The 27,726-nt window shown below is 44.2% G+C and overlaps 4 protein-coding genes across 7 annotated transcripts; 2 read left to right on the forward strand and 2 right to left on the reverse strand.

Moving 5' to 3' along the window:
* Nucleotides 1–3,015: 3,015 nt before the first annotated feature.
* si:dkey-21c1.4 (uncharacterized protein C17orf80 homolog) lies at nucleotides 3,016–8,732 on the reverse strand. Its single transcript, XM_062525956.1, has 6 exons — nucleotides 8,442–8,732; nucleotides 6,527–7,732; nucleotides 5,617–5,706; nucleotides 5,174–5,284; nucleotides 4,571–4,687; nucleotides 3,016–3,867 (listed from the first exon to the last, which is right to left on the reverse strand). Exons 1-6 carry the CDS (start codon nucleotides 8,446–8,448, stop codon nucleotides 3,839–3,841), a joined length of 1,560 nt encoding a protein of 519 aa, XP_062381940.1. The 5' UTR covers nucleotides 8,449–8,732; the 3' UTR covers nucleotides 3,016–3,838.
* Nucleotides 8,733–8,947: 215 nt separating this feature from the next.
* si:dkey-21c1.1 (uncharacterized protein LOC100150256 homolog) lies at nucleotides 8,948–14,991 on the forward strand. 4 transcript variants are annotated; one of them, XM_062525959.1, is made up of 4 exons: nucleotides 8,948–9,043; nucleotides 10,006–10,107; nucleotides 11,482–11,596; nucleotides 13,393–14,988. In XM_062525959.1, exons 2-4 carry the CDS (start codon nucleotides 10,091–10,093, stop codon nucleotides 13,672–13,674), a joined length of 414 nt encoding a protein of 137 aa, XP_062381943.1. In that variant the 5' UTR covers nucleotides 8,948–9,043; nucleotides 10,006–10,090; the 3' UTR covers nucleotides 13,675–14,988. The 4 variants fall into 4 exon arrangements, with proteins under 4 accessions (XP_062381943.1, XP_062381946.1, XP_062381945.1 ...); XM_062525961.1 differs by having other exon boundaries at nucleotides 8,969–9,018; XM_062525962.1 differs by lacking the exon at nucleotides 10,006–10,107 and having other exon boundaries at nucleotides 8,954–9,043; nucleotides 13,393–14,991.
* A 1,713-nt stretch (nucleotides 14,992–16,704) lies between these two features.
* tepsin (TEPSIN adaptor related protein complex 4 accessory protein) lies at nucleotides 16,705–26,045 on the reverse strand. The gene is made up of 13 exons (XM_062525957.1): nucleotides 25,959–26,045; nucleotides 25,538–25,610; nucleotides 25,282–25,373; nucleotides 24,812–24,905; nucleotides 24,372–24,439; nucleotides 23,633–23,714; nucleotides 22,730–22,798; nucleotides 22,219–22,413; nucleotides 21,412–21,601; nucleotides 20,880–20,993; nucleotides 20,280–20,358; nucleotides 19,553–19,687; nucleotides 16,705–19,237 (listed from the first exon to the last, which is right to left on the reverse strand). The coding sequence occupies exons 1-13, from the start codon at nucleotides 25,995–25,997 to the stop codon at nucleotides 18,518–18,520; spliced, it is 1,950 nt and encodes a 649-aa protein (XP_062381941.1). The 5' UTR covers nucleotides 25,998–26,045; the 3' UTR covers nucleotides 16,705–18,517.
* A 134-nt stretch (nucleotides 26,046–26,179) lies between these two features.
* ndufaf8 (NADH:ubiquinone oxidoreductase complex assembly factor 8) lies at nucleotides 26,180–27,323 on the forward strand. The gene is made up of 3 exons (XM_062526264.1): nucleotides 26,180–26,469; nucleotides 26,559–26,669; nucleotides 27,014–27,323. Exons 1-3 carry the CDS (start codon nucleotides 26,389–26,391, stop codon nucleotides 27,032–27,034), a joined length of 213 nt encoding a protein of 70 aa, XP_062382248.1. The 5' UTR covers nucleotides 26,180–26,388; the 3' UTR covers nucleotides 27,035–27,323.
* The last annotated feature ends 403 nt before the right edge of the window (nucleotides 27,324–27,726 follow it).

Consider the following 27,726-nt stretch of genomic DNA (forward strand, 5'->3'; position numbering starts at 1 on the left):
TCTGTCCTTTATGCAGCTTCCCAATCATGTGTATTCAGGAGAGCCATGCCATTGGTGATTGTGTTCGCCATGTGCTACAGGTCTTGAGTCTCTGGTGACTGTTTTGGATGCCAGGCCTTGTGTTCTGATGTCAAGGATGGTTGATGACGTGAACAGAAGCAACAGCACTTTTGAGTTAGAAAAGAACAACAAAAACAAACAACAGCAACAACACAACTTTCCCTTTATTTTCTTTTTATGAGAGAACTTTCACTTTCTATGTTGTGTAGTTAGTTTTGTTTTGATCTGGCATTGTTTTGGTTTTTTTTTTTGGTTTGTACCTTAAAGGTATATGAACACCTGCAAAGACAGAAATTCAGTGACATGGTTTTTGTGCAGGGATGCTAAGTCCTCAGATTGAGGTGGAAAATGTTACAAAGTTCACATATGTTTAATTTTGTTCCCTTATGCGTTGTTTGCTTTTAAAGGTGATATGTTATCTTTTTTTTTGACAGTACTGCTACCTTGCAGTTCCCAGCTTAGTTAAGTTGAAAACACGCACAATGAGTGTTGTGACATGTTGAGGAACCTTCTGAGAGTGGGCACTTCCTGTTGTCTTTCCTGCAAAGTTTCATTTGTTTTCTGCTTGAGTGTGCACCCCCTCCCTCCCCCCTCCTCCTCCTCAATCCCCTCCCCTGCTGGTCAGGTCTGTGGCCTCCTGGTGTCAAGCTGTTATCTGCCCTCTAGTGGCCACTTGCACACATACGCTCATAACATAGGACGCATTCACCCAGATGGGGTTTTTACAGCCTCAAGGCTTCATGTAAGGTTTTAAGTGTAAGTGTTGTGACTGATCCTTCTGGCTATTGTAATACATTTCACATTTCAGAAAAGATTGGGAAAGGTCAAGAAGGAGATGAGCTCCTAAAAAAAAAAAAGTTTTTTCAGTGAAAAACTGCAAAATGGAAGCCTCTGCTTTCTTGTCTACAGCTGCATCTAGTGAATGGTGGAGAAGAGAGGGTGTTTTTGCTTTGCCTGTCTTTCTTCTGTCTATCTTGTTGTGCATATCGGTGCGTAACCATTCTGCAACATTTCAATTTGAAATCATTGCCATTAAACATTTTGCCTTCTGCAAAGCCCCACCCCAAACACACACACACACACACACACACACACACACACACACACACACTGCCCTCTACACTACAGTTTGTTCCTTTAGCCAGCAATTCTACCAAAAATGACTGAGAAGAGATGTGCATCTGTGAACTATGCTCTAATGTAACGAGAGCACTTTTGAAGACCTTACGTTTGAAGGGCTTCTTTGCCTTAGGTGAGTGCAAGTGGAAAATATGTATCTGTTTTTATATTGTTGTTTTTGTTGTTGCGCTGCTTTTTATTTGTTATTCTTTTTGTTATTCTTTTTTGTTTAATTATTTTTTGGTCGAGCGAGTGTGGCCTTCTAGAACCCCCACAGCAGCATATTTTAGTTTTTTTTTCTTTTTTTTTGTCTTTCAACATTTCGTTTTCTATCGGTATCACTTAAGACTTGCTTTTTTTTTTAGAAAACAAATAAAACGTGAAACACAAAATATTTATAATTTTTGTAAAGAAAATGAATGTAAAACAAAAACAAAATGGAAGTTATTTTTATTATTTTGGTTATGGCGTGTTTATGTCAAATCAATGTTATACTGTCTGTTCTCAATTTCTTTTTTTGTGAGTGTTCACTACAGCAGAAGAGATGAGAGGAAAAATAATATTAAATTCATTTTTGAATACTGTCACATCATTGTGGGCTATGGTTCATTTCTAGATGGTTTTGGGTCTATAATATTAGAATTATGTAGCTTCATTAAGAAGAATGTATGTACCGTAACTTCCCAACTCTTAGCCGGGGCTTATACATTGATTTTGCAAAATGTATTCAGCTGAGGTTAATACACAGGGCAGTTAAATATGGTATGAATATGGTTTTGTTTCTTTTGACTTGCATAAAACACTGTCCTGCGGCTTAAACACAATGCGGCTAATAAACAGGAAATGACTGTATATGTGAACTACGTAAGAAGTACAATGTAGCGTCATCATCACATGAACAGCAGAGCTTCATGTGGTTCACCTTCTACCCACTCTAGGCTCTTCTCCAAGGTCACCTACAGTACAGGTGAGTACCGTTATATATAATACCTCCATGGTGAGTACAATGTAATGCCATAGCATTAGTAAATGAAGGCATATGTATGTATATATAATATATTATTTTTCAAGTCACAATAGTGTGGGCTATGAATCATTACTACATGGGTTTTGTAAGGAAAACACAAGGTGATCTCAGGGAAAAGGCTGTCTCTTCAGTTAATGCTAGCTTCAATCTTTATCCCAATAATAAGCAATCACAGGAGTATGTGAGACCTATTCCAGGCAGCAATCTTGATGAGTGAACCCAGAGCTTTTAAAATTATTCTCATTATCTGTCCCATAGTCTTTCCTACTGTATACTCTAAATGTACATTAATTAGGCTTCCAAAGGTCTGATCACTTTATGTTGTACTGCATAATACAGTACATCTCCACCTTGACTGGGGTGTCTCCTGGTAGTCTAGCTCTTAAACCCAATTTACAATCGTTAGGTTGCAATCACATCCTAAGTTGTTTCCTGGCCACGGATGAGGCCATAGCGTGGACCTTTTGAATGTTATATTCATAGGATCACCATGTGGGACATTACTTAACATTTGTTCTTTGGCAGAGTACACTGTAAATCCTTACAGTTCGTACATGACCATTGGGCTTGGGTTAGAATTATTTTGTTTCATTTAAAAGTACAGTATGTGAAGGCATTTACAAAAATAAGCTATATCAATTATTCCTCAGATGTAATTTATAACCAAGAGTATTACAGCAAAAGCCCAAATACCATGACTTTTGTCCAGTGAGCAGCAATGACGAGGTACCCAGGCCTAGAGTCATTATAGAACTATAGAATATACTATATGCACAAATAGACAAAGTCAGACCAATATTCTGGGCAGGATATTCACTTTATGTAATTCTTTATTATCCTCAGAATGTGTACTTGGCTTTCCACGCTGGCATTTCAACTCCACCTTGGATTGGCTAATTCTCAATGCCTTCGCTGGTTATTGGTCAGGAGTGAGATGGATGAGGTAAGAATTTAAGCATCAGATCTAATCAGAGGGTAGGCTCAGGTGTTGGCAGAATGCAGGTGGGGGGGGGGCAGTCTTCTACTTTCCTCAAACACCCCCACACATTTCAAATAACTGTGACATATTTTGATATCAAAGCTGTGTGCCACCTGAAAGGGAGGGAGTTACATCGATGTAACATCAACATAAATCAGTCTGTTTTCAGCCGCAGCTATATTTCAAACAGCCAGAAATAAGGTGCCTATAGCAGAACTTTAGTGAATAACTGACCCACGACATCTTTTTCCACTTTGTAAAGAAGCCAACAGGGATATAGAGTCAGTTTGGCCACACTTGACATACCACATACAAACAGATGGTGGTACAAGCTTTGAAGTCATGTAAGACAGGTGACCTTTTCCGTTCTAAAAACATACATACATGAACACGCGCTACAAGTCAGCGCCTGTTGTTAGAGAACTGCAAAAAACATTCCATAAGTTCATATACATTATTACGCCTTAGAAACGTGTGCACAAAAATACATTCCCTTTTGTCAACTCGTTTAGTAGTACAAATAATTGTTCGATAAAAATAAAACATTAATTCATGAGTCGCTTCACAGATGGTGGAAACACACAGCACACAGTGTATTCTTCACTCAGACCTAATGTCAGTTCATCAGTCGACGTCCACAGACTGGTCCTTCCTCAGTGATACTTTCTCCAACGTTCGAGTTCTGTGAATTGAGACATACAGAACCAAATTATAAGGTGCACAAATATCACAACCATGGGAAAGCAAGAGATGTCTTATAATGGAAAGTATCATAGATTCTAAGCTGCTTTTCAAAAAGGAAAGAATGTATGTACCGAAACTTCCCAACTATTAGCCGGGGCTTATACATTGATTTTGCAAAATGTATTCAGCTGAGGTTAATACATGGGGCAGTTAAATATGGTATGAATATGGTTTTGTTTCTGTTGACTTGCATAAAACACTGTCCTGCGGCTAATAAACAGGAAATTACTGTATATAAGTACGTAAGAAGTACAATGTAGCGTCATCATAGCACATGAACAGCAGAGCTTCATGCGGTTCACCTTCTAGCCACTCTAGGCTCTTCTCCAAGGTCACCTACAGTACAGGTGAGTACAATGTAATGCCATAGCAGAGAAGAATACAGGTTGTGGAAAAAAAGCATTTTGCTATTTGGCCCCTGATGGGGACATGGGCAAAAAAAGTGTCTTAAAAGTGTTTTATGCCTTATGTCTATATGTCTGTATTATGTACTGTACTGTATATCCTTATCTACTTAGGAGGTTACTAAGTTCCAAATAGGGAGGGCAAAATATACCATCATTTCATTTAATATTTGTCCTATTATTTACCATAACTTTTTAGTGCAGGGAAGAGTAAATATGAATATTTACAGAACTCACTTAGGTGTGGGTAACTCCACATGTAGCTTAGGACACAGTAGCCAGCAAGAAGCATGCCAACCCCTCCAATACCACCCTTGCGTACGTCAATGTACCGTCTGTAATACCACTGCCAACCTGCAGGGAGAGCAACACATCACAGAAAAACAACAGGCAGTCAATAAGTGTTGTTAACATGATAGGTTTGCTGTGGTAATGAAAGCCACAGGTTTGTGGTTGAAAGAAAGAAAGACATTGTCTGAGTAGAAGTAGTAGTTTTTATATCTATATAAAACATACAGTATAACTTCTAAAATATATTTCTAGAGATGAATATTCTACACAGAACGATGACTAATATTATCCTACTTCTCTGTGTTGTGTTGTTGTACTGCAGCCCTATTATGTTGTTGTGATCTTTTGCAATGCTCCCATGCCAGTCACTTAGTGATATTCCTGTCTAATAAATATTGCTGTTTTCGCCCAATAGATTCACTTTTAGAGTTGTATAGTGGCAGAATAGCTGTGAACTGAAAGCAAGAAAAACAAAACAACAACGAAAGAAACCAACAAAGCAAAGGGAACACAGTATTATTATTAGTAGAGTTTTAAAGAGGTACTTACCATTTTTAAAAATGGCTAACCCCTCCTTAGGTGACTGTGGTGTTCGGTCTGCAAGCCAGGGAATCAATTCATTCAGCGTAACATCACCAAATCTCCTCTCTGCAAGGGGGACTGTACACACACACACACACACACACACACACACACACACACTACAATTAGCACTTACAAAAAACTACAAGTGGCTCCCAGAAAAGGAAAACAATAGGAAATGGAGAGACACAATTCATAACATGGAATGTCCACTACACCCACAGCACGAGATAGTGAGAGAAACACAGCGTTTTGAAATGGGAGGCACAGCAAGGCCAACTGAAATGATGACACAGAGGAAGGGGCAGGAAGAAGACAGGAGCAGATGGATAAACCAATGAGGGAACCAAGACCACACCGACTAGAGAGGACAGGAAGTGACGGTGAGGCTTTTGTAAATACCTGCTTACCTATACTGAGGCTACAGGCCTGTCTCTCCGCCGAGTTCAAAGACGAAGATGGACCTTCCGGTCTCTTGGACCCACCTAAAACCTCAGGCACTAAGGTATCCAAAAGGAAACGTGTATGTGCTTTATATGGTTTACAGGTCTTATCTGCAATTACATGTATTATTGTAACGCCATTAGCGGTACCTTTATGTAGTTTGACATATAGGACCAGAATGTTAAGGCCTGAATGTCTTTCTGTACTGCAAGATAACTCACATTATGTAGTCTCTCACTCCCCACAGTAGCAATATGAGCTACATGCAATAGAATAGAATAGAATAGAATAGAATTTTTAAAGTCGTTTCTCTGCATTTAACCCAATTTAACCGAATTAGTGAACACACACAGCACACACACAGTGTGGTGAATCACACATCACACAGGCAGTACACTAATGAGCTGCCTGCCCAACCAGCTGCGCTCGGGGAGCAGTGAGGGGTTAGGTGCCTTGCTCAAGGGCACTTCAGCCATGGTGGACTGGTCGGGGATCGAACCAGCAACCCTTCAATTTCAAGCCCGAAGCCCTAGCCAGTACACCACGGCTGCCCCACCAACCATGCAACTGAAGATACCAAGTCCCTCTACAATAAACAGTACCATAATTTCCCATGATTGTGCTACATTTCTTCAGCTATGAGGTACAGTAAATACACAGTAAATAACATGGTATTAATTTAGTTATGTTTCTTTCAATTAGCATAAAACACTGTCCTATGGCTTATACACAATTGCGGCTAATACACAGGAAATTGCTATAACTTTGCTTAGATGAGCTACATGAAACTGAGGATACCAAGTCCCTCTGCAGTAAACAATATGAGCCCAACTCTGCTCACATGAACTACTGTAAGCAGCAGTATCTGAGTGGTACCTGGTAGAGGGGTGGGTGGTGGAGGTGCGGAAGAGGGCTTCACCCAGTACTCCTCGTGCCCTTGCGCCAGCTTTCCCGGGGGTCTGTACACCTCCATCCCATGGTACCCTGCAGTTACGGTGGACATCCACTCCTGGCTCCGGGCATTTGAGCTGAGGGCGTCGCTTTGGGATGCTACAAGGCTGACCTGTGGGGGCTTTGAGGAGTCTGGGCGCTTCATGAAGGGGCCTTCCAAGGACGTTGTCTTCTGAGGATTCATGGCAGATTGAGACAGACTGATACTGAGAGCTGAGGCTGCATTGCCAACCTGTGGTTTAGTCCCAACCAAGGGCACAGTCATAGGCCCTCCATACTTCCTGCTCAGTAGACCACCCTTAATGTGATCCCAGACACTAGTCTTCATTTTGAAGGTGTATGTCACAGCACTGTCTGGGACTTTCATACCGAACAGGTCTTTGCCTCGGCCCTGCCAACTTGTCTTCACCTCTTCCTGGAAATGTGTTTGGATTTGAGGTTTCAAGTGGGACGGATTGAAATGCTGGTAATTTTCTGGGTGAGGTTTATGCAGGGCTTTGTGTGTGTGTTCCTGAACAGACGCCGTTGCTGCAGTGAGAAGAACAGGAGGACCATTCTCCTCGACTGGCAAGCGAAGTGAAGCCTTTGACTTGGCTGCCTTTTTGAGTTTGGTAGCTTTGATGACCACTCTCTGCTCTCCTTCACTGATTGATCCCTTCAAGACATGCGCAGCCAGTGTGACTTTCCCTAGAGTTGGAGCCTGTGTTGTTGATACTCTGGTTGTTTCCATGAAAACAGCAGACAGCTTCTCTTTCTCTGTCTCCTGGTTACTACTTTCTGGCAATTTCCTTTTAAGTCGTCCCGTGTCTTCACTTAGACTAGGAGTTGAGGTAATTGGTTCTGCTGGTCTCACTAACTTTTTTTTTCTATTTTTGGTTTTCAAATCAGACAGAGATTCACTTTCACCCTGACTGGAAGAAGAAAGATTGTCTAAGCTTCTTGCAGCGACAGTCTTCTTTTTACTCTTGACTACCGCGGCTTTAAGGAGAGCATCCTCACTCGGGGTGTCTGCAGTCTTGGGGGAGGCAACAGCGGGAGCCATCTTGCAATGATTAAGATGAGATTTAAGCCTCTTGAATTTCTTCCCACAGTAAGGGCACACCTCACCAGGCACATCACCCTTCTGCTTTCCTACATTAACAAATCAATACAAAACCAAAATTGAGCACAGAGTTAGTTCAGGCAGGTCAGTCTCAATAGCTTCCATGGATGGCCCTGCTGACTGTCAGCCTGACAGCTCAGCTAAGCAACCTGCTTTCATTGGCGGATATCATTCAGAGTGCTTATTTAAACTGCCTTTGCCGATCTGCTGCCAGCGGCTTTTTCTGCAATGTTGCCACCCACCTCCTCCCCCACACTTCTGACTTACCAATGTCTTGTCATTGATGTTTGTTCTGTTCAGTACCCCATGGGCTGTTTGTTTGAACATGGAAGGGCAGGGGGGGCCAAGAACAGAGCATACCCCCAAAATGTATTTTATGCAGTAGTAAGCTATTCTCTGGAGACAAAGTGGTCCTGGCTGAAATATGCAAAGAGCTATACTCCATTTTGTAAACCCTTTCAAGTTAGTTTAGCTTCTGTCCACACAACCACAAATCCGAGGGAGGTAGTTGCAATTTATCAAGCTTGATCAAGCTCCTCATTCCCTGTTATGGTGCTAACCAAAACAAAGATGGTAATTTCAAATATTTGGTAACATTTGTTAGCAAAGGTTTTTTTGGTCTTACTCAAGGGTGAAACTATAATCAACGCCCTGTCTACAGATAAGGGCATATGGATAATTCAGCTCAGTAGCAAAAAGTGAAGACAAAAACTGAAAGAGACAGGTTGCAGAACTCACCAGTCATATTGACCTCTTCTTTTTTAGCTTCTTGATGTGGAACAAGCTGGATACAGTTTTGACAGTAACTTTCATAACCCACTTAGCTGACAGGTCAACCATTCTCTAGTGGAATGTGGGTCGACGAAACGCATCGCGCAAATATCCTAATTTACCAAACATAAATATGCATGATGCATAATCTGTAAAGTCTCAAAACAACTGTCTAAGAAAGGAGTCAATTTAACTAACCATGGCAATGACCATGGGCGTCCATGCTGTGCATTATTTTCAGATCCGATCTACGAAAGCCCTCGTGGGTAGCACAATTTGCGCCTGTTTAAAATTCAGTGATACTTTGATGCAAAATTTAGATTTACAATGTGATCGGTTATATTTTCATGTAACGTCAAGTCGTCTAATTACAAGCTTTTAAAAATGTAAATCCCAGGCAACAATCCCTCCCTCGGGTTTTACACTATATTACGTCACTATTTTGAAGGCACTCCTAACGTCAGTAATGTAAACAGCAGTAGTCGCAGCAGTTGCAGGTGACCCGAGACGTAACCACAGACAACACAGAGAGGAGTGTCACTAGGTGCAGATACCGGCATGATTTCAACGTAATGTGATTTTTTCCCTTGTTTTATATGTCTAGTTGATATTTTATATGTACTGAGTTGAAGGCTCAGTGACTGTAATGAAAAGTTTGTGAGATTTCAGGCACAGTTGCTACCTTTAGCGTGCTAACGGTGGCTAGTTAGCCTGTTTTTTGTTAGCAAGCCATGGAAAGTTATCCAAGTGATGGCTAGCTAGCTGCAATTCGTTTGATTCATCTACCTGCTTGAAAACAATCTGAAGAATTACCTCTCGTGTAAATCAAAGGATGTTATGTGTTGAGTATGTTATGAGTATGGATTTGATACTTATTTTCATGATCGTGCCACCCGTAAACGTAAAGGGTTAGCGGTTTGATCTTCCTTAAGTTGTGATGATGATTGTTGTACGATTGGTGAACCGCTTGTTAGCTGTAAGCTGTCAGTCAACTATCAAAGCATAATGTTATCGCTGGGTAACGTTAGCCGGCTTGCCAGATAGATAGGGTTGCATTTTAAGAACATTCTTCTTGGATCTGTATTGACTATGTGCGAACTATGGTTGGTGCGATACTGTAACGCTAATAAGCTCCACTTAAATATTGTCAGATAAACATTACTTGCAAACAAACTTAAGGCAACACTAGCGGGCGTGCTAGTTAGCCAACTTGCTATTGTAGCTAGGTCGCCGAACAACACAGCTGACGTTAGCATTCTTTAAAGCTATTAGTTAGCCAGCTACACATAGGCCGTAGATCTCTCTGCATTGGCTGTGCTGAACACAAGTAGTGGGTGTCGGTTTTGATGCAACGAACGACAAGTGTTACAATAACTTGTGTAGTTTTAAAGTACGCATGTATGTAGTGTTTTGGCACATGGTTTTGTCATTTTTTAATTAAGTTGACATCTAGTTGTCTGGCGTGTTAACTAGTGACACAAGTTCCTGGAAACAGCCAAGTGAAAATACGTTCCACCATCTTGTTCATTAGCTAGTTACACCCGGACCCGGTTTCTCAAGACGACGTGATCTGTCAGTCTTTCCAAACACCATCTGCCAAATAACCACCACGTCCGATGTTGACGGAAAACAGGTAAGACCTCAATATCCCAATCTTAGTCTTAAAATGTGCGATATCGTCAACGTTATGTCCTTGGTCAGTTATGACATGGCATCACCTGTTGTGGTTAAATTTAGTGAATCGTTGGCAGTTACTTATCGCTAATCGACTTGGAATTACGCAATAGCTGTCAATATCAATTTGGATTACGGCAATGGTGATGTAACTCCGTATGATTGTTCTTGTATCCGAATTGATAATTTCGACGTGCTGCTAGCTAACGTTGCCGTTGCAGATAAAACTGTATCAAGAAGGCGCAGTGTTACTTGGTCTGCACACCAGCCCAATGTCTAATGCTATTTTTAGGCAGCCTGACTAACCCCGATATGAGCACTATCTGTGGTAATACAATTGTGCTCTAAGATATTGGGTGACACAAAATTAAACCGGTTAGGATATATATATGTTTTGCCGTAGTAGCTGAGTCATTGCCTTCGATATGAAGGCAGTCACAGAACGGAGTGAATGGTGACTAAATTCCTTGCATGCAAGCCATGTTCTATTATAACTAGACTGACTACACGATGTTGTATAAGCAGTTTATTTAGCACTTGGACGTTAAAGGCTGGTAGTCTAAAGGCGTTAGTCGGCGTCACCGGCTGGCTGGCTCATCACTCCCAACCCTGTCTGCAGATATGACAGAAAGGCTCAGTATTTGTGCCTGCCTGCCATGTTCAAGCTTATGCTGTCAATTGAATAATCAAATAAAGAATGTAGGAGGATGTTTGACTAATATGCTTAGCCTATGTGAGGAATTGTGTAGTGTCAAGTGCTTTTAACTGCAGAGACTTCAGAGTTCAATCAGTTCAGTCCCTATCATTTCCATATACCCTTTTCGTATATCCAATGATTATGCCTCTCTCTCGTCACATCAGATCAATGATACTAGTCTGTGAGTCAAGCAATGGATACTGAATAGGTTTTTGTGTGTCCTTCGGGTCTTCTTCAAGCATAATCTGCTCAAATGCATGTAATATATCTTAGTGTGTAAGGGACCCTTGGTTTTTGGAAATACTCACTTAATTTCTCATTAATCTGTTGGTATGTGGGTAGCCCACCATGTTGTTATCCTAAAACCTCTGCACAAATCTTCTCACCATTCCCTGTTTTAAAGACCGCTGACAGAATGCATGGTTTCGGTTTCCTACTTGATAAGGATTGAACCGTGATCTCTGCATGGGTACTAGGGTTAACCCTTCTGGTGCACTGACTTGCATCTCACATATTCACTGCCTTATGAAGTGTGTGTGTGTGTGCGTGTGTGTGCGTGTGTGTGTGTGTGTGTGTACTCGCGTGTGTGTGTGTGTGTGTGTGTGTGTGTGTGTGTGTGTGGTTAAACCCCTACAGGAAGCGGAGGCGAAGCTGTGACAGTGAAGACGGTCAGGTCCTGCCCCAGGCGAAGAGGCCTGGCGGGGGCAATGCCCTTCTTCCAGACCTGGGCCGAGACGCCTGGGACTCAGAGGTACGAGATCCACTCTGTCACCTGGCACCTGTTCACACACTGCACACGTGTATGATATTTATGCTAAAGCTGCGTTACCTGACGATTTCACCGTTGCATATATGCTGTTTACGTTAGGCTGCGTTGCTGGCCTATTTGACAGCTGCATATGTGCCGTTTATGTTACGGCTGCAGTACATGTCGATTTCACTGTTGCGTATGTACCATTTATGTTACGGCTGCATTACATGTCGATTTCACTGTTGCGTATGTGCCGTTTATGTTACGGCTGATTTTACCTGCCGATTTCGCCCCCACTGTTAACAGGTCAGATTAGAATGTTCACATTGCATGAGGCGTGTGGCTCAGGTGAAGCTTGTGCTCTGCTGCAACAGAGAGTCATCTATTTAGAGCTTTGGCACGGAGCCGACTTGATCTTTTTCATGTGTGAAGAAAGCCACAAATAATCCAGTGGTTCAAACCAGATAGATTTAAGGTTGAAGCTAGAAGCATTGCAGCAGTTATGAATGTGAACAGAACACACATGTGTAATGTAACCAGATTTCAGCGGTAAAGTATCAGCAACGTAGATGTAACATTTCAGCAATGTAGATGTAACGTATGGTAATGGTAGGCAATATGAAATAGACCTCTTTCAGCAATGCTACACTACGTGGTCTGCAAACTCCGTAAAAACAAAGGCCATCAGATTTCAGAGACTATGGCCGATTCGGACCTCTGTTGTGTCTCTGTTGCGTGTGCACCGCATCTGTTGTTCCGGGGCTGCTGCGGGCAGTCTGCCTATTAAGTATAAGTGTAAGTATATATACTTTTTTGATCCCGCAAGGGAAATTCGGTCACACACTAACCCAGAGCAGTGAGCTGCCTGCCCATCAGCGGAGCTCAGGGAGCAGTAGGGGGTTAGGTGCCGTGGACTGGTCGGGGATCGACCCGGCAACCCTCCGCTTACAAGCTTGAAGCCCTAACCAGTAGGCCACGGCTGCATTAAAACACGCCTGCAGCGCAGCTCGAGATGCGCCTGAGACGTGCGTGTTACATGGGCAGTGTGCAAGCTCTACCCTGTTAACACTTGTGACGAAATGAAAACGGACAGGTAGCACAGCTACCACACGCTGGCCACGCATCCGGTGTGAATCGGGCGTTAGCCACTACACTACACTACCACCGCCCCCCTAAAGTGTTCTGAAGGTGGTCGGGGAACCCTCAGTTAACATTGGCTAGGTTTAGATCAGATTTCCCTCTGGCTAATCTGTGGTCAGTCGGTCACCAGTGGAGCCCGACTTGGTTGAACAATTCCCTAATTTTAATAATGATTTTGATTAAAATAATGATGCCACAGAAATCCAAAATGAATGTTCAGGATGTCCACAACAGACCTTAGAGCAGTGATGCTAGGAGATGCCTCCTGGCTCATAAAGGCCACCAGCTGGAGTGGAGCTTTTAACCCATTTGATTGGGCATTCGATTTTCTACTGAACAGCATCCAAATCCCATTCTGTCTGCATCAAAGTTCACATCCGACTGTCAGTTATATTTCCCTTTATGTATATAATGGTGTCGAGGTAAATTTTTTTTTTAAATGTTAAATGGTTAGAGTGTCTTCTATATTTACCCTGTCTGTATTGTTACACCAATGAAGACCTGGTATGTTCTACTCACTGAAGAACAGTTTCCCTGTGGCGAGTGGGGACAATAAAGTACCTATGCTGATGCTATCTGTAACTGTAACCTATACCATACCAGTATCTATATGCATTTCCCTGAAATGTATGTGTTTCCCTTCTGTCTGTGTGCAGTCGTCCAGCAGCGACAGCAGTGGCGTCAGCAGCCCAGAGAGGCTGGCAGGAGCCAGCGGCGGCAGCAGCAGCAGCAGCAGCAGCAGTCTCGGCAGCATGAAGGCCTTCGGCGTGGACGCCGGCCGAGGGAACTACATTACCCAGGGTCCCTGCAGCCCGGCCACCTCCTCGAACCCGGGCGACGAGCCGCTGCACGCCATGAGCTACCACGACATCAACCGCGTCCTGCGGGAGGCGCACTTTGCCAGCCTGAGGACCAGGAGCCACCCGGGCGACACATGACTGCCCGCCGCCGCCGCCGCCCCCCTCCGCCTACCCGCCCAACCCCCGCGCCAGTCAACCCCTCACGGGCATTAAAACAGCAGCCAGGCCCCCCCTTGAGGACCCGACTGGAGGGACATCATGGGTACTTTTCCACCTCTGCCCGACCACCATCACCCCCTTAGCACATCCGCATACGCCTCCGCATCCACATCCACCCTGGCCCACTCCATACACACACCATGTTAAGTGTGTGTTTGTGTTTGTGTGTGTGTGTGTGAGAGAGAGTGAAAGAGTTAGTGTGAGTGTGCAAACTACCTGTGGCTTGACTACTTTGCCCCCCCCACCACCTGACCCCCCCCCCCCCCACCACCTGACCTGACCTGACCGCCCCATCTCCCCACTCTTCCTATTTTAACATGCCCATATGTGAGCGGGGAGTTGACCTTTGACCTTTTTTTTGTGTGCTGGATATTGTATCCACTTGGGTGCTACATAAAAGAAAAAAAATCTGAAAAAGAGAACAACGCTTGCAATAATAAGTCTACATGTTTATTTCAGCAGTTTTCTTGCCCAGGCTTGTAAACTCAATGCAATGGAGAATCTTGAAGTGAACGGGTAGAGCTGGCATTGGGAGAGGAGATTTAATTGAATTTAATTCTGTGAGAACACAGGTAAGGATAGTTTTGGAAATGGTTTGACTATATCAACATAGGAATTGGATTTGGTTTCTTCTTTGGTTCCTTTGGTTCTTCAGTTCCTTTGGTTCTCCTGCTTGTTCCTCCTGTTGATCAGCCTAAGCAAGCTCAAGAGGGTTCTTATTTTGTCAGCAGGAACAAAAATGGCCTCACTGAGGGACCTCAGTACTGTATGCACCTCAGAAGCACACACACAAACATGCAGTCTTTGTTTCATGAACCTCCCCATCACCCCCTCACCCCCCCCCCCCCCCCCCACCTCCTCTACCTCCATCCGTGATGGTGTGTTTGCGTTTCCCCTTTCAAAGACGGAGAAACAGGGATTTTTAGCTGTCGTGGCGGAGAATGCTTTCAGAAAATGAAAAAAAAAAAAAAAAAAAAAATCTAAACAGAAAAAAAAAAAAAAAAAAAAGCAAGCAGTGTTCCACTTTAGTGTCTCGAGCCAGCCTAGGAGATGAAAGCACAGGTGACAGACCGACCGGCAGACAGACAGACAGACATATCCTACACACTCAGGCTGGGGCGGAGGGGACCGCCCTCATGTCTAAGGTGCCATGAAGCCGAAACACTGGCAAAACTTTTATTTTTATTATTATTTTCTTTGATGGGGGTTTGTGGAGGGTTGGGGGTGGGTTGGGCAGGGTGGCTGGTTGTTAAGTCTTTGAGCTGCACTTTGATTCAAGGGGAGGGGAGGGGAGGGGGTTGGGATTGATCTTTGTGAGGGTCCCGGTGACTCCAACAAAGCCGGGAGGGGGGGTGGTGGGGAGTGGACCGCTCTTGAATATGGTGACTCACCTGTAGACGCAGGGCAAAACGTCTCGGCACTGAGTTTGGGTTTTAGTGCAAGGCGAGAGAGAGAGTGCAAGCGAGAGGGCAAAGAAGAAAATATAGAAAATTACTCAGGCAGCCCGAGGTCAATGGGTTTCTGCTCTTGTAACTAGACACACGCATATATTTCCCTATGGACAGGACACCCCTGGCCACCCCACTATAATTAGCCTGGGCCCTGAATAGAACTCTCCGGTGGTGCTCTGGTACCCCAGCACCACCACCACAAGCCTCTAGTCCCGTGTAGTGCACATTTCTCCTGGGTTGTTTTAAAACCATGCTTCACAAGCGCCATTAGTCAGAGCTGTTTTGGGTTGAAAACATTTCCTTTATTTTTGTATTTTTTTTTTTATTATTATTATTATTTTAAATGAAGGGCGCGCTAGGAATAGGAGTAGGGGGGTGACACTGTTGACATGACACAACACCTTGTTGTGAGTGGACAGCAGTGTTACGGGAGAGAAATAATCTAGTGTAGATTCCCCTTGATCCTCCCAAAGAAGAAGAAAAAGAGAGAGAGAGAGAGAGAGAGAGAGAGGAAGAGCGAGAGAGAGGAGAGGAGGGAGCTGGGTCTTGAGATGTGACCGTTAATTCTTATCTGGAGGAAGACCTTTACTACTGAAGAAGCGAGTTCAGATCATGTTTCTACAGAGGTCCCAGGCATTTGGGGGCGTAATGCAGCTTTTCCTGGGGGAGACGGGACAAGTTAGACCTGCAATACTGATGTAATTCTCCAGGCTTGATGTGAAACGGTCTCCACTAACACGACTGCCATTCTATGCATGCTTTTCATGTTTTTTTTGCATTTCTGTACCATTTCGAAGACAAGACCACAGAAATGAATTGAATGTGAAACGACAAACACTGTACAGAGAGCATAGCGGGATGCCGCCATTCATTCCTCAGAATTACATTGTTATTGGCCCTTGTCATGTGTTTGCTTTTTTAAAATCTTTTTTTTTTTTTGCTCCCTTAAAAATAATGCTGCACACACAGCACCCTGTCAGTCTCAAGTAGCTGCTGTGTGTGTGTGTGTGAGAGTGTGTGTGGACGGTGACCTGTAGAGACGAGCGTTTCTTTAGCGATTGTGTCTGTGAGGGCCTACACCCATTCTCTCCTCCCGTCTCTCCTCCACTGCCTGCCTCCCTTTCCGCCTCTCCTTCTCTGCTGTTCAGATCAACTCCAAACACTGTGGTCTGTTCCCCAGGAAAGACTTGATCAGCTTTAGATGAGTTTTTTTTTTTTTTTCATTACTACAATCGTCATGATGTTATTTTTTTGTATACAGAATTGTACATTACCTATAATAGTAAATATACAATAATTTTTTTGTTGTTTTTTTGATCATTATTATTTTTTGGAGATCTTCCTTACATTATGGAGAATTAAAATGTTTGTTTTTAATTTTGACGTTCTGTGTGATTTATTCCCTCAACATACCTGCAAAGGAAAAAAAAATAACATCAACCTTACATTAACCCCTACAACTCATTGGTTATAATAGATTCAATATTGCCGACAAAGCTTTCCACCTTCTCTGACTTGTTTAATGACACAGTGAGGTTAAGTTTTTCTGGTTTACAGATGTGAACGCATGGTTTTTGCTGAAGTGGGTAAAGCCTCAATCAGTTTCATGAACATACTGTTTGTCATTGAACACAACACTTCAAACACACAGGAAACCATCACATCTGTTCTGGGAGAAGCACACAAACACAGACAAACAGTCACATTTAGAGACTTCATTATTGAGGCTATCTATTCCGTCATTAGAACCTTCTTGCCTGGTAAGCTGACGTGGTGCTTACAGTTTGGGCTTTTGCCATGCATCAAGGAAGATCACACACACACACACACACACATACACACACACTTTAAAACACAGGCCTCATCTGTAAGTTGGAACAAGGTGAATTAACCAACTGCGAGTTGCAGCTTGTGCGCAAGTATAAGATAACGGAAGACTTGAAAGTAAGTACGTGAACCTAACCACGTGCACACCAACCCCCCCAACCACACTGAAAACAGCCAGATGCACTCATGTGATATTGCACTAAACCATAACATTTTAGAAAGCTAGATACCGCAGTGAGCTCCGTGGAAGCCTGCACTTCACCTTTGATGGCGTCATCTGGCTGCACTGCTACAGTAAACATGGCGGCATCTAGCTTTCTGATACCCATAGATATATATATATATCTATGTCTGATACCTACTGTGTGCACTAAACCACCTGAGTGTGGCGTGGACACCATTTAAAGACATGCAAGAACCGCTCAGCCAACAGAGGTAGCTGCAGGAGAATGGACAGGAAGGGAATGAAAGCCATGCCTTACAATTATTTAGGAGTCGCGCACACACACACACACACACACACACCACTTTACTCGTCTGTCCCGAGGCAAATCCTTTTCACTCACATTTCCCTTTGCAGCCTTGGATGAAATGAAAGGGCTTTAAGACTTCTAGTGGCCATCGGTGTTAAAAAGGTGCAATATGAAGTTTTTATGCCGGTCACAGAAATGGTTGTACATGATATATTGTCTCGTTGAGAACATTGAAACATTATATAATATACTATAAATAATACTGCAAATTTGAATATGACCGTCAACTCATTTGAATGTTAATCAGTAACCATATGATGACATCAGAAATATGGTCTCTTCATTGTTTCCAGAGCTGTATTTCAAATGACTTGATACCTGATGTGTTAGTCTCTTAAGTATTTTAGTTATGAATTACAAATATTTTCTTTATGATTATGAAAAATGCACTAAAAATAGACAGCAGCATAATCAAAATACAGATTAAATAGAACAATTTGAACACTGTCTTTTACTTATGCTTCTGCAATTTAACTATCACAACATTATGTTTTGGAGGCGGCACAAAAAAACCTTCATATTGCACCTGTGAAAACAGAGTGAACAGCTGTTAAAGGATCTGTGAATAACGCAGGAAGACAGGAAACTCAATCTCTGGGTACCCTGAGAATAAAGGGCAAGACAAACATAACATACCTCTAACCTGAATAAAATTGCACCTGATAACATTTTTGATAAAGATAACATTTTGGAAAAAAAAAATAAAACAACAAAAATAACAAAAATATCAAAATGAACCATCAAAGTTCCAAGAAATGACTAGCAGCATTGTTTAAAAAAGGTGTAACCAGTGCAAAATCGGGTTAGTTGCTTTAGTGTTCGGCGTCTATGCTGCCTCTCCTCCGCAGAGGCCAAGCAGGCTGTAGGTACCAAAGAATAGGAATCTCACTTCAATACTATTTACACACTCGGTGGTAAAATGGGTGATGCGTTGGTAAGGTAAGGTAAGGATCATACGTTGAGGAAGGAGAAAGCAGACACTTGCTGTCTAAGGTCTCCTCCGCTAGCTTGGACAATACTCGTGTCTCTGTCTGAATAGGAATGCTGAGACGGAACGAATTCTGATTCGAGTTCCGGTTCCGCCTCCTCCATCTCCACCGCCGACGGGTTCTCCGTTGTCGCGGCAACCGACAGTTCCATGTCAACAGAGGCCGTCTCCGGGAGCTGTGAAGGAGGCCTTGCTCGGTTGACCAACTCCATTCCACTAAACAGAGACAGTCTACCCAGAGCAGGTGAAGGGGAGAGGGGGGGCAGGACCTCACAAGCCCCCCTCTCCCCACCACCAGGGCCTGGCTCTGGCTCTGACCCCTCCAGCCTGGACTCCAGCTCCGTGTTCCCCGACTCTGGAGGGCTTTCCTGGGGCCCCTCAGTCGGGTCGAGTGGCCCTCTCCCCAAGTCCTCCATCTGGTTCTGATCACTGCGAGGGCTCCTGGAAGGCCCAGTTGGTGGTTCTGGTTCTGGGTCTGGTTCTGGTTCCACAAGCGGTCCTGGCTCCTGGTGAGGGTTGGAGGTGGTGGGGGACCCTGTGACGGGACCGGGGTGCAGGACGCTGTCGGCAAGGGGGGGTTTGGGAAGCGGCGACTGGGCAGTGAGGCTGGGGCTGCTCGAGGTTGAGGACGGCAGGCTGTGTCGTACCTGACCTGCCAAGAGAGCCTCAAACTGCCTCAGGAGCTGTGAAGGGTCAAAGTTCATTCTTAATATCATTACTGATAACTGGTACAAAATACCCATGTAATTATTAAACAGAAGGCTCCTCTTAACCAGTCAATTTGCCTGGGAATCTAATATCTACATTGTGAAAGGGTTAAAAGACAAGCTAGCAACAACATGCATAACTGAGCATTGAGCAGATTTATCCTCGTTTTATATTATGTTCACGCTACAGTATTTGTGCTAACTGTGTCAAAGGCATCAGTCAAAAACAGAGAAGACAGGTCCAAAAACGCATAATAATATCAATCAATTCTGTGTAAGGTTCTGTCGGACCTTGGTGGCTTTGTTGGTGACGGGCCCAGGTGTTCCTTGACTGAGCTGGGCCAGGCGCTTGTGGGTGACACTGTAGATCTGCTCCAGTGACAGCAGGTCTGAGGACATGAGGCATGCCAAGGCACACATCGCCCTCTGGTGGACAGGGAGGGAAGTGCACTTAAAATTAGCTCAATGACAGGCAACAGCTTCAATACAACCCACATGATGAAGGTCTTTAAACTTTTCAAGAGTTCTATTAAAAACACAAAAACACAAAGCCTTTTCAACATACATCAGCCCTTTGCTCGCAAAATGACGATAAATAATCACCATACTCTAACAGCTCTGGCTAAACACAGGGAATTGGTGTTTGAAAAGAAACTGTATTTTGGGCTCTAAGGGCTCGAATATATTCCGGCATCTGTGTCCCGCGCACACCGCATGTGACATGAATTGTGTCATCAATGTGGCATGCGGGGGGTGTCCTATCTTCAACATGCGTAAATGTGCACAGATTAGCCTTAGCAGTGGGTACCAGGGTATGGGGTAGCAGTGGGTGCTAAAGTTAGTGCTACAGAGCTGGCATTCAAAAATCATATCGCAAACCTCAATTGCAATATTTGTCAAAAACATGAGATATGTTCCCCAAAGCAAGCAGCCCTGCTGAGGACTGGTCCATGGGGATTAATGCTGGGTTCTAGGGCACAGTGAGTGTAGTGTGTGTAGAGTGTAGCGCATTACTTACCATTTGAACCGTCTGTGTGGACTCCTGAAGTCTCCTGGAGAGAAGCTCCACCACCACCTCACAGTTCAGAATAGAACACCTGAGGAAGGGGACAGGTGAGACACATCAGCGACCGAGAGAATGATGCAAAAACAAAGTTTAATCACGCACATCCAGAATTCAAATCAGTTCAAAGACAACGTAAAAATCTGCACAGCAGAGAGCTCCCAATACAGCTCCTTTTTCATTTTTCCGTTACGTTTCAGGTTCTTACGGCCCTTCCTCAGACTAAGAATGATCCAAGCAGAGAAAAAGGGCCTCCTAAAGACAGCACTAAACACACTACAGAGGTCGTCTAACAACAAAGAGGAAACCTGAAAAGGGACAGGGTGAAATATATGGAGCCAATAGGCAATGGCTGACCACTGTGCTTAAGCACACACATCGATTTCTCTTCACATTGTCTGCCTCAGTTTCTCATTGTAGTCCAGAGGCCATTCAGACAAAAACCATCAGGCGATCAGGACGGGGGGAGATAACAGCAGACAACACACACACAAACAGGCTGAGAGAGCAGTGCGGAGCGGAGCAGACGGACGGACGAGTGACCGGGACACTGACTCTTTGATGAAGTGTTGGCTCTCCTCTCGGGACAGGAAGACTTTGGAGCCCTCCGTCAGACTGCTGATGAGCGCCACCTCCTGGCCACAGTCGCCCAGCTGAATCGCCTCCACACTGTTGGACAGACATCACTCCCATCAATCAGTCAATCAAGCACACGAGTTGGCAGGCATGTCTTGGCATGAACGTGTTGTATGAAAGCACAATATTTACAGCCAGCGCATGCATTTCAACCCTATTTCTCATGTCCATACCTGTGTTGGACGAACTGGGCATAAAATAAGTGAAAGAAGTCTGCTACATCATGGGCTCCAAATAGAATTTTACTTTTTTATGTTACAGGCGTTAACCCTTCATCAGACATGAAACATTTAGTGGACTTCATTCACTTATTTTAAGTCCACTGGTGACATTACACAAACGTTACACTAACATTTCACAAACGTTATAACTCAGCAATATGCCACGAGTGAGAGTGGCATGAGGCAGACCAATCAAGAGTGAGACACCCACCAGTGACCCGCCCACCCACCGTTCTGATAGGTCGCCGCTCTCTCGGCTGGCGGCTGATTGGCTGTCGGTGGTGCCGCCTGACTTGCTGCTGGCGTCCAGCGAGGCGCGGCTGGCGCCGGCGTTCTCCTGGGAGGAGTTGTGGGAGGAGCTGTGGCCGCTGTCGTTCTCCTCCCAGCCGCCGCCCACCTGGCCCGGGCACCGGAGCGCCGCTGAAGAAAGACCAGGCACACGCCAGTCAAGAGAGGGAGACATTGGGGTGTGTGTGTGTATGTGTGTGTGTGTGTGTGTGTGTGTGTGTGTGTGTGTGTGTGTGTGTGTGTGTGTGTGTGTGTGTGTGTGTTGTAGAGAAAAGCCCGTAAGTGTGAGACAAAAAGAGAGAGAGGGAGTGTGTGTGTGAGAGAGGGAAAAGTGTGTGTAAGTGTGTGTGTAAGTGTGTGTGTGTGTGTGTGAGAAAGAGTGCACTGTGTATGTGAGCGAGTGAGTAAGACAGAGAGTGTACTGTGTGTGTGTGTGTGAGAGAGAGTGACAGAGAGAGAGTGCACTGTGTTTGTGTGTGTGTGTGTGTGTGTGTGTGTGTGTATGTGTATGTGTGTGTTGTAGAGAAAAGCCCGTAAGTGTGAGACAAAAAGAGAGAGAGAGAGAGAGTATGTGCGAGAGAGAGAGGGAAAGGTGTGTGTGAGTGAGTGAGTGAGTGAGAGAGAAAGAGACAGACAGAGAGAGAGAGAGCACAGTGTCTGTGTGTGTGCTTGTGTGTGTGTGAGAGCGTGAGTGACAGAGAGAGAGTGCACTGTGTGTGTGTGTGTGTGTGTGTGTGTGTGTGTCTCACCTCTGTGGCTGTGAGCGGGCATGCTGTAGGCACACGCTGGCACTGCCACTTCCACCACACCAGAGGGCGCCACCACCGCGCGGTAGTGGTTCTCCTGCAGGCGGATGCCCGGCTGCTCGGAGGGGGGCAGGACGGCACTGGCCATCACTTCAGCCGCCTTCTGGATCTTGTCCAGGAAGGTGCCGCCGCCGCCGCCTGACAGGAACAGGAAGTCAAATTTGGACACTGCGCAAAAAACCTTATTGGCACCAAACTTGTTGTCTCGGAAAGACCATATGCGCACAACCGAGGGAAACCAAATCAAATCACGGCAATAACGCCGTTACACGACTGCGAAAAGTCTATTATCTACAAAGTTTAAATACAATCACATAAACCTAATCCGATGTGCAAATCATGGCACTAGCATCGTAATGCGATTGCGAAAGTCTACTATCTACAAAGTTTATACAGTCACATAAAGCTAATCCAATGTACCGCTGGACGACTTGATGGAAGTGTAAGTGCTTACCAGATGACTTTCCCGGGCTGTAGCCGAAACCCTGCATGCCAGACCGCGGAGATGAATTGGAACCCATTCCTTCAGGGGGGTGGGGTTGGGGAGGGAGGGGTTGGGAGGGAGGGGGGGTAGGGGTATCGGAAATAAAGATTGGATGATTTTGGAAATGCCAAAAACAAATTGCCTTAGCGAGACAAAGAGGTCCTGAGCTAATCGAATAGCCCGGCTAAAACAGGAAGTAATTGGAATCATAAGTCCACAAGCACAGCGGTCAGCAGACCCACATCAGATGATGCAGACGGTAGGCTAAGGCAGATTACGGGAGGCCCCTTCGGCCATCAGCAAACATAACACAGCTGGGCCGCTCATGCTCTCGCAAAAGTCAGTGCCATTGAGTTATCTGCTTTGCAAGAAGTGCTATTATGATGGAGGTCTGCGAGTGAATATGAATCCATCTCTTAATCCAATGCTTGTCAGTTACCAATGACGGTACTGATGTACGTGGCCTGTGACATCACACTCATGTCAGCACCTGTATGCAGAGCAATAAGGTGCAATATGGAGTCTGTTGTGAAATAGATCAGTGCAATGACAGAGAGTATGCATGTACTGTATGTAGGTGTATGTTCATACTGTTTTTATGCAATAACTGTGTGTTCATACTGTTTTGGGTGTGTGTATGACTGTGTGTGTTTAGGCATGCTGCTAATGCTATTTTATATATGTTTCTATTTATTCTTTTTATACACTCATAAATGATTCACTGACTTTAAATTTAAATTTCACTTTAAATTCCATTGTATCTGTGACAATAAAAACCTATTCTATTCTATTCTCTCTGTTCTATTACGTTCTATTCTGTTCTGTTCTATTCTGTTCTATTCTACCACTCTAATAAACTGAGGCTGACCTCACCTGTGGTTGTGGTGGCCACTCGGCAGGGGGACACGGCGGACTCTGGGGACACTGAATCTGTAAACAGCAAACTGGCCAGCTCCTGCGCAGCAAAACAAGAGCAAACCAACCCCATAAATACACACACACTATTAGGAGAAACCAAACTCGTAAATACACACACACACACACGCTATTAGGAGTAACCAAATCCATACAAGCCAAACCCATAAATACACACACACTATTAGAAGGGACACTGTTAAGGCACAAAGCACCAGCTGGCGCAAAAGGGCTGTGGGTTTATGTGACACAAAAAAAGATGTGACCCAGAGACTATTTACATGGTGTATTAAGTGTGTGCACGTGGTAGGATTGTAATCACAATACGTTGCCCACAATAATTATAGCATTGCAATTCACTGACCTTGATACTATGATGAACTATATGATACATCATAATATCTGTGTAATAACTGAAACTGAACTGTAACCAAATAAGTAAAACTACTACAAAAAACAAACAGGGTTGTGGTTTCAGTTTCACCGAACTGAGATGCAACAATGCATGCAGTCGACCCCAAACATGGAGGTGTCTTAACCTTCCTGAAATGCATCAATATTTGGTATCACAACAACAATATGGTACCACGACCAGAAATGTCACAAAATATCAACCTAACGATTTTCAAAGCCTTGCCTCTAGTATACAGACACACACACACACACACACACACTTTTACGGGAATCTGTACTCAACCTGAGCTGCAGCTCGAGCTTTCTGATAAGGAGCGTTTCCATGGATGGGATCGGGAGGTCCACTGTATGCTGCAGAGACAGAACAGCATAGAGCAGGCACTCAGGGGTCAGTGAACACAACACAACAGCGGCCATTACATGGCCTCTTCCCACATCCTCTGGCTTTTAGGCAACACAACAGACAGGCCTGAGTCAGTAGACACTGGACACACATTTTGTACACTACAAACGGGCTAGCTGCTGCAAAGCACAGCCGATACACCAAACGCCTAGCCTGGCTATCATCACCAGACTAAACTCAATCTTTTGGTACAAGCAAACGTGGGAAGGAAGCAGGAGAGATAAATGTGCAGGTTTCCAGCCTGAGCTGCAGGGCGTAACCAAGTCTACCACCAAACCCCACATTTAAATATCACGTGCTGTCTGCTGAGTGGCACTCACCGATCACCTCCTGGATGAAGGTGGCATTGCGTCGCAGCTCGGTCAGCAGGTGAGGAGGGCCATGACCGCACAGGTGCAGCAAGATCTTCAGGACCTGGACAGGTGAGTGTTGCACAGGTGAGTGTTGCACAGGTAATGTAACTCCAATGGCGGACCCGGTGGCCATAACAAGGGCAGGGTTTGGAGTCGGACAGTCGAGGAGCACACAAACTGACACACATGTATCTACAATACAGCAAGTTGGCTTTGTATAACAGTATTTATACTAATGACTAAAATGTATGCAATTGTCAAATGAACTGTCACACATATCCACCTTCTTTCTCGACTTTTCCCCATATCATTCAGACCATTGGCCCAGAACCATGAATTATGATGGAGAGCAGAAGTGTTGAACCCAATGGCTCAATATACAGTCATTGGTTTGAGCCTATTCTGGGGTCCAAACCAGTGCGTGTCGGCAAACTCACCTTGATTTTCACCTGACAAGACTGCACCTGGAGCCTCTCCAGCAGGTACTCCAACAGACACTGGCAGTAGCCCACAGACTCATGGGAGATTTCTGCAGTGTCAATGAGTAAAGGGTATTACCGTGACAGTGTTTATCTTCTGATTTATCAACTGGACCATCTAACAGAGAATTGAATCACTGTGATTGAGTAGCCATCTAGACCATTTACTGATTAAAACCAGAGTGAAAACAGACTTGGCATGCTTGAAGGATACTTCCAATTTCTTCAAAAAGGTAGCCAGGACAAGGTGTCTCGTCATCAGACGTAGCCTTCATTAAGGTTGGGACCTAAAAAAAAAACACATTGACCAGACATCAGTCTGGTGACTAATCATATCCACTGACCTGTAAAATATAAAATATCCATATTCCGAACAACAGAACAAGCACGGCAGTTGCCAACGCACAAAAATCAGAACACACAAACAGGGAAAAAAAGGTTATAACGTGAACGAGTTCTGTTTAAAAACAACATACAGTGTAATGATGGGCTGGCTTTCTCTTGATAGCAAGCTAACACTGTACACCTCAACAAAATGGAAATTCGGTTATATTATTTATCAAACGTGTCGGAAATCAAACAGTTCATATCATAAACGTATAACTCAATCTAATGCAAAGAGAAAAGGTACATACTTTCTGAAGAAAAGCAAGCCGCTCTATCAAGGTTGCCATGATTTAGCATTCTCAAATTCCGTATGTGTTTCCCATAGTCGAAGGAGGCGGAACCTATATTACACTAACCAACAAGATTGACCAGATTGGGTCTTCCTATATTCTCATTGGTGTATTGCATTTGCGTATATACATGTCCTCGACGAATCATACTTGGATATTAAAGCTGCGTCTACAAGTTCATTGGTCACATGTCCAATATGGCGCCTCGCATGAATCATAACAAGGGTGAACATCTCTAAAAAAAATTACCGGAATGACAGGTTTGCGAACTAAATTGTAGGCTATTCATTCAGTGTAACCGTATCCAGTCCTTAGTAGTAATTATATTGGTGTCGTCGGGAATACTAGACAATCGTGTCCCGCAGTTGGTTATTAAACCGGTCTCGAGATGTCAGGGACAAATGCTTGGAAGCGCAGCCGAGACCGAATGAAGCTTTTCCCAGAACTGCTGGCGCAATGTGCACCTGAGGTAACACTGGCATTCTCCGAAACTTTGGCTTGAATACGCGTGGTGTGGTTTATATTCGATTCCTCATATGTTTTTTGTTGGCAACGCAGGCAACTGCATATGGCAAGTGTGTGACAGCGACGACCGTGGGCAAACAGGAGTTGCATAAAGACTTCTGCGCGAAAGAGTTTCAAGCGCTGAAGACATGCTTCACATCAGCGGTAAGCTCCCTACAGTCACTAGCCCTGTACACTGTGTTCATTACACCGCAGTTGTCAGCATGAACTCTACCGTTGAGGGGCGTGGTTGGTCTTTACAGAGGTGTAGCATACATTTGCACTACTCTCGCTTTGCTTAAATTATTAATTTGATGCATGGATAGAATCATTCATAAACCTTGGCCGAAAAGATGGTCACTTACTCAATAAAAACTGCCCATTTGTGTCGATTGGATGGATACTACCGATGCACATCTCATTTAGAACCTTCAGACTATTAAGAGTTATTCCATTGTGTTTGTGTGTGAATGTTAACAAATAAGTTGTTGTTGTTGTATTTTCTATAGGCAAAGAAAGCTGGGAAATAGCATCTAGTGTTGACGCTTCCTCCTATCCAGAGAATAATGACATGCACTCCTTGAATGTACATTGTGAAGTCCCTGGAGATGAGAAGACTACGGTGTTCGAATAATCTCCTTATTTATTAATTTTGAGCCATATATGCTCTGCTCTATAAAAAGCCTCTGCAATAATCTGTTGTCAGTTTTGTAAAGATGTAAAGACTTAAATGATTCAGATGTTTGTATCAAGTGAGTGCTCTGAAGTCATTATGGGTCAGTGTCACCCACAATTTGGTAATACACATGTTGATTTTCATCCTGGTGTGTCTTGTGTTTCTGTCATCTTGTGCCCCTTTGTGACAAATCTCCTGGGACCATAGGTTGCGCAGATGAAAGAAAGTAAGCCCTAATGTGATCCAGACGTGTTCATTTCTCTAAGAGGCCTCTAGAGAGAGAGAGAGAGAGAGAGAGAGAGAGAGAGAGAGAGACTGGGGCCGAGTGAGATATGAAGTGTGTACAATGTGCTCTGGAAGACATGAAAGCCCAGTTCCCCCTTTTTATGTGCTGCGGCCCCTGGCCGGGGTCCACTTCACTCAGCCTGAAAGACTACAGACATTAAAATTTGGCTCTTTTGTTGGAGGTACACTCACCTACAATCACCAGCGACTCCCCCGTGCCCTCCCGCCCCCATCACTGACACCCTCACAGAAGAACCTCAG

Source organism: Sardina pilchardus, chromosome 22 (genome assembly GCF_963854185.1).
Source record: "Sardina pilchardus chromosome 22, fSarPil1.1, whole genome shotgun sequence".
NCBI classification, from domain to species: Eukaryota; Metazoa; Chordata; class Actinopteri; order Clupeiformes; family Clupeidae; genus Sardina; species Sardina pilchardus.

Coding starts and splice junctions, on each gene's coding strand:
- si:dkey-21c1.4 (XM_062525956.1), bottom strand. Junction 5,285..5,616: donor GGCCTGTAGCCTCAGTATAG/GTAAGCAGGTAT, acceptor GTGTGTGTACAG/TCCCCCTTGCAGAGAGGAGA. Junction 3,868..4,570: donor GTGGAGTTACCCACACCTAA/GTGAGTTCTGTA, acceptor CTCAATTCACAG/AACTCGAACGTTGGAGAAAG.
- tepsin (XM_062525957.1), bottom strand. CDS start 25,997: ATGGCAACCTTGATAGAGCGGCTTGCTTTTCTTCAGAAA. Junction 24,906..25,281: donor CTTGTCAGGTGAAAATCAAG/GTGAGTTTGCCG, acceptor TCACCTGTCCAG/GTCCTGAAGATCTTGCTGCA. Junction 23,715..24,371: donor AAGCTCGAGCTGCAGCTCAG/GTTGAGTACAGA, acceptor TTTGCTGCGCAG/GAGCTGGCCAGTTTGCTGTT.
- ndufaf8 (XM_062526264.1), top strand. CDS start 26,389: ATGTCAGGGACAAATGCTTGGAAGCGCAGCCGAGACCGAATGAAGCTT. Junction 26,470..26,558: donor TGGCGCAATGTGCACCTGAG/GTAACACTGGCA, acceptor TTGGCAACGCAG/GCAACTGCATATGGCAAGTG. Junction 26,670..27,013: donor AGACATGCTTCACATCAGCG/GTAAGCTCCCTA, acceptor TATTTTCTATAG/GCAAAGAAAGCTGGGAAATA.
- si:dkey-21c1.1 (XM_062525959.1), top strand. Junction 11,597..13,392: donor GAGACGCCTGGGACTCAGAG/GTACGAGATCCA, acceptor GTCTGTGTGCAG/TCGTCCAGCAGCGACAGCAG.